General features: G+C 40.9%; 1 protein-coding gene across 1 annotated transcript; it reads left to right on the forward strand.

Annotated features, from left to right (window-relative positions):
* Window positions 1-1,186: 1,186 nt before the first annotated feature.
* On the forward strand, window positions 1,187-1,597 carry LOC308325938 (histone H3.2; the record flags this gene model as incomplete). The annotated part of the gene is made up of 1 exon (XM_080778720.1): window positions 1,187-1,597. One exon carries the CDS (start codon window positions 1,187-1,189, stop codon window positions 1,595-1,597), a length of 411 nt encoding a protein of 136 aa, XP_080634846.1.
* Window positions 1,598-6,179: the final 4,582 nt, after the last annotated feature.

Consider the following 6,179-nt stretch of genomic DNA (forward strand, 5'->3'; position numbering starts at 1 on the left):
CAGCATAGTAAAGTATGGTGTGCGGCTATGCGCCCCGCCAATCATAGAGACGGATGAGAGCGCGGGCTGAGAGTGTGTATGAGTTTCCCACCAATCACTGCTAGTGGTGTGATCGGTACCTCCCAGTCTAAACTCTTCCCAAAGACGGAGGTTCTTGACCACACGTCTCTCAGAGCAAATGGGATAAAATATTATCCATGCAATATGACACTAACTAAATGGGCTAAATGTATACATAAACTATGAACGTAAGTGCTGTTATTAAAATGCTTAATTTAAAATAGCTAAAATACAACAATTCATGGTCATAAGTTCAAAAGGCATAATTCATAATAATTTCATGATGTACAATACATATGTGGTTCATAATTGATTTGATTGATATTGCATGGCATTGCACTCAGGTGCTACAAACTTTGTCTCATTCGGACTCTGGTCTGCACAAGGAAGCAGTACACTTGAAGCAGCTGTAGTGTGTTTGTACTGCTAAGGTTTTAGGTTCCAAGGAGAAATGGTCAAAGAGACATTCTAAAGACTCACACAAGCATCAAGAACCTCTTTTCACAACAAGCTGCCAACGAGGTATTTTATTTTAGATTAGTCTTTGATGTTGTCTGTTTCGATGGACTCACGCATCGCGCATTTCTACATGTTTTGTAATTTCATATTGATCAATATTATGTATTGTGATGCACTTCGCTGATCATTTTAGTTAATATGTTGTGAGTGTTAATTATGTATTAAGACAAGATATATCCCCATTATTTTTATTTTGTCACAAGTAGAAATGTTTATTTGTGCCGTGTCATACAAGATAGAGCAATGAATTTAACGTGGAAACTACTATTCCAATCCATAGTATTTATTAGCTATTAAAGCAGCAACGTTTGTAAGAGTTCCCCTCCAATCGGTGCCAGTGATATATATATACCTTTATTGAAAGGATAAGCCCCTTGAGATGTCGCATCTCATTTTAGAGGGGGTCCTCAACACAGATACATTGTACAATACAGTTCACAAAGCAATACAACAATACAACCATGATGCATGGTACCTCCCCAAACAAGGAGGTTCCTGACCACTGACTAATCAGAGGACGACGGCTTCTCCGAGGCGCTAATAAAAGCAGCAGTTTGCTCTGAGAAAAATATTCTACTACTCACTCAGAGCTCTGATAGAAGAAGCAATGGCAAGAACCAAGCAGACAGCTCGTAAGTCCACCGGCGGCAAAGCGCCCAGGAAGCAGCTCGCCACCAAGGCAGCTCGTAAGAGCGCGCCGGCGACCGGCGGAGTGAAGAAGCCTCACCGTTACCGTCCCGGTACAGTGGCTCTGAGGGAGATCCGTCGTTACCAGAAATCCACCGAGCTGCTGATCCGCAAGCTGCCCTTCCAGCGCCTGGTGAGGGAGATCGCACAGGACTTCAAGACCGACTTGCGCTTCCAGAGCTCCGCCGTCATGGCTCTCCAGGAGTCGGCCGAGGCTTATCTGGTTGGTCTGTTTGAAGACACCAACCTGTGCGCCATCCACGCTAAGAGGGTGACCATCATGCCCAAAGACATCCAGCTGGCCCGTCGTATCCGCGGAGAACGTGCTTAAACTCATCTGTCACTGTCACACTCCCTAAAACGGCTCTTTTAAGAGCCACCAAATGTGTTTTTTGAAGAGAAATTATATCCTGCATAGTGAATACACTAAACTAAACCCCTGAATTTACTATGAGCATTCTATATAAACTATAACTATCATACAACCATTTTTATCTAGCAAAAATAAATGCGCTTGCAGGCTTTATTTGAGCATTCACTTTGCAGATATTTAAGATTTCCATAGTAACTCTATGGAACACAGCTAGACTTCACAGTAAAAGCTTGATTTGATTTATTTTGTCCACTATCAAAGTTAAACTAACATCAGATTGTGTGTGGAGATTGTTGTGTCTAATTTCTGCTGTTATGTTGCCTTGTACTGTATGAATCTTAAATTATAAATCCCGGTAATCTTAAATTATATCCTGCTAGTTTTTTCCCCGATTCAAAAATAACATGTAATGTCACTACCCTATCACTAGAGGTCACAACCTGCTTATAGAAACCCTTGGCTTGCACGTTAATGCATTCACATGACTGTAGTTTGTAATGGAGAAAAGTATTCAATATGATCTCATTCCCAAATGTTAGATTTTATTCAGTCAGCTCGATAGTAGTGGACCTGGCTATCATAATAGTTTAGGACAGGGATACTCAAATAGATTTACCTGTGGGCCACATTACAAAAATGGCAAGGGGCCAGGGGCCAGTAGATAAAATTACGACATTAATGATACTTGATAACTTCTCTCTTTCAATTGCTTTATTTTCGCAAAATGTATCAAAGTACAATGTGCATGCACACAATATGTAAATAAATAAATGTGTTACATTTTCTTGCATAAACACGAAGAGCTGTTTCCATAACTGCACAAATTATTGCACATAACATGAGTAGCTGTTATAATAACATAATAACATAACATGAGTAGCTCTTTGCCTGCCTGCCTGCCTGTCTGTCTGTCCATGAGTAGTTATTTGTCTGTCTGTCAATGAGTAGCTGTCATACTGTCTGCCTGTCTATGAGTATAGCTGTCTGCCTGCCTGTCTATGAGTAGCTGTCTGTCTGCCTGCCTGCCTGTCCAATTGTCCATGAGTAGCTGTCTGTCTGCCTGTCTGAGTAGCTGTCTGCCTGCCTGCCTAATTGTCCATGAGTAGCTGTCTGTCTGTCTATGAGTAGCTGTCTGCCTGCCCAATTGTCTGAGTAGCTGTCTGTCTGTCTATGAGTAGCTGTCTGCCTTCCTGCCTGTCCAATTGTCCATGAGTAGCTGTCTGTCTGTCTATGAGTAGCTGTCTGCCTTCCTGCCCAATTGTCTATGAGTAGCTGTCTGTCTGTCTATGAGTAGCTGTCTGCCTTCATGCCTGTCCAATTGTCCATGAGTAGCTGTCTGCCTGTCTATGAGTAGCTGTCTGTCTGCTTGTCTATGAGTAGCTGACTAACTGCCTGTCCAATTGTCCATGAGTAGCTGTCTGTCTGTCTATGAGTAGCTGTCTGCCTGCCTGCCCAATTGTCTATGAGTAGCTGTCTGTCTGTCTATGAGTAGCTGTCTGCCTTCCTGCCTGTCCAATTGTCCATGAGTAGCTGTCTGCCTGCCTGTCCAATTCTCCATGAGTAGCTGTCTGTCTGCCTGTCTATGAGTAGCTGTCTGACTGCCTGCCTGTCCAATTCTCCATGAGTAGCTGTCTGTCTGTCTGCCTGTCTATGAGTAGCTGTCTGCCTGCCAGCCAGCAAGTTGGTTAACAGAAAATAAATTGAGTAAAATAAAATACAATAAACACAATTTGCCTGAAAACAGATTACCCAGCTATGACCTTTTTCATGAAAAAAAAAATGAGTAGTGATATGGCTGACTGAGTAAAATAAAACAATCTACCTGAAAATAGATAGCTATAACTGAAGAGCAATTTCCGCAATTTCCGCAATTACCATTTCCGCAATTTCCGCAATTTGCAATTTCCGCAATTTCCGCAAAAAAAAAAAAAACGATGGGTTATAGCCCAATTTAGAAAAAAAAAGTTATCCTCGTTTCTCTGCTGGATACTACTACAAAGCTTTTTTGTTTGTTTTCTTCTTCTGAAATCGGTCTTGAACGTAAAGATATGAGTCAGGTTCGAACCGGCACACTTCTACTAGGTATACTACGGATATCATTTGACTTATCCACTGGGCCATTGAGGCACACAAACATGGTGAATTTCTGGGCTGCTTTAAAGTTGTCCTTCTGGAAATCAGTGTGTAAAGCAAAGTGTCACAATTTTGACCAGGATTTGAACCCTGGACCTGTGGCTCTCCAGGACAGCCTCTCATCACAGTGAGCTAACTGCTGGATACTACTACAAAGCTTTTTTGTTTGTTTTCTTCTTCTGAAATCGGTCTTGAACGTAAAGATATGAGTCAGGTTTGAACCGGCACACTTCTACTAGGTATACTACGGATATCATTTGACTTATCCACTGGGCCATTGAGCACGTCACGTCATGTTATCATCGTAAACGCCGTTGTGAATTTGGACCATGGTGTTGCAAAGCAAAAGAAAGCGCTGGTAGTGTACTATCCAAGCTTCTGCCTGGATATAGGGTTCGAAGCCCTACAGCGCTGTAACCTGCTAACCTTAGTCCTGTTGTATGTTCACATTAAATATGAAATTCACTATTTCACCAGTGTGAAGTCAACTGACAATCATTGCCACTGACACTCTGCTGATTGTCACTCACTCACTCACTCCCCAATTGCCTCACTAATCAGCATCAGTGCATTCACTGCACCTGAGAGTAGGGCGTTGGCCAAACACAGGAAACACACAAACCTCCATGAGAAACAGCAGTGTGCATCCAAACAGGAGCAACACACACAAACAGCAGAGCAGAACGGTGCAGCCATATAAATGCTGGAGAGACAGCCGGTGAGAGAACAATCTGTGACAGATCATGCCAGTTGCATGCCAGTTCATGGACACTTGTTATTGTTTGTTGTTGTTTATGATGACTTGAGTTGAAGTTAAAGGAAACATGATGGCCAATTGGACATGAACAATGAACATGATTTAAAATACATTTGAATTGATTATTGATTGATAAAAACGTTTCAATGATGCTAATTAATTCAGTTTATTTAATTTACATTTCATGAGTTTATTATGTTTAAAAACTGTTTAGAAACGAATTGAGCAAAAAATGAATTGATTTAGAAATGAGTTGATTAAGAGACACTTAAGTAAAAATGATATTTAGGTGTTTAGAACATGTAAAGTATGTGTATTGATTGAATGTGCATTATACTTACATTAGTTCTTTTTTATTTTCCCTTTAAGGTTTTTCACCTTACCTGACTTACCCACTAACTGACTTACACAATACCTGTACAACTGTACTCAACTACAAAGTAAAGAAGAGTAAAAAGAAGGAAACTGTGTGCTCATTGTATGAGTGAAACCCAGTAACAATCTCCATATGGTCTGTGCCATCCCTTTCAAGCAGGGAAACTGCAAAAAATACTAAATAGCTTGACAACCAGTGTTAAGATGCTGTGTTTAGATTACCCCACCTGAAACTAATCTATAATACGATATGGGCTATAGCCCATGGTCCAAAATGATGAGAAACGAGGCTAACTCTTTTTTTCAAAATTTCAAAAAACATGGGCTATAACCCATCGTTTTTTTATTTTTTCATTTTTTTCAAATCCTCAAAAATGATGAAAAGCGGCGTGCTATAGTATGCCGTACGATATGGGCTATAGCCCATGGTCCAAAATGATGAGAAACGAGGCTAACTTTTTTTTTCAAAATTTCAAAAAACATGGGCTATAACCCATAGTTTTTTTATATTTTCATTTTTTTCAAATCCTCAAAAATGATGAAAAACGGCGTGCTATAGTATGCCGTACGATATGGGCTATAGCCCATGGTCCAAAATGATGAGAAACGAGGATAACAAATAAAAAAACATGGGCTATAACCCATCGTCGCATGGAGACAGAACTCTGCACCATGCATCTCACATGCCTTTGTGGCATAAACATAAAGACAAGGATGTATAAACCGAATGTTGTAGGTTCAAAAATGAGTCAATATAAAAACTGAAACAACAAATCACACTCTTCATTAGGAGTGACATTGGGTAAGACTAAGATGACGGTTGAACAAAGCCCCTTGCTGGGCTTGAACCTAGAACCTTCTGTTTGCAAAGCCTGTGTCTTAACCGCTGCTACAACTTTGCTTATACATTAGAGACAGGTAGGCCTACAAAGGTACAACCTTGCAAAGATGCAAAATGAAAAAAGAATAACTAAAGGCCCTGCTCTTTGTAATACACATACAAACTTGGAAAAACATCCTTGATGTAAGAGTGAGCTAAATATTGTATAAATGTCCGTACTAGTAGGCCTACTAGTGTGCAACAAGCAAGTAGGCTCTCGATAGGGTGCAGTTCTAGTTTATTTTGCCATAACACCCACATTTTACTGTGTGGAAACACCGGGGGGGAAATACCCCCCCCGGCCCCACTGTACTGCATCCCAGTAGACCCAGGGTAACAGAGTACATCGATGAGTATTGGCTTCAGTGCTTGGGTACAGCTTGGTCCCCCAGGCT

Source organism: Protomyctophum bolini, assembly GCF_963924005.1.
Source record: "Protomyctophum bolini genome assembly, chromosome: 12".
NCBI classification, from domain to species: domain Eukaryota; kingdom Metazoa; phylum Chordata; class Actinopteri; order Myctophiformes; family Myctophidae; genus Protomyctophum; species Protomyctophum bolini.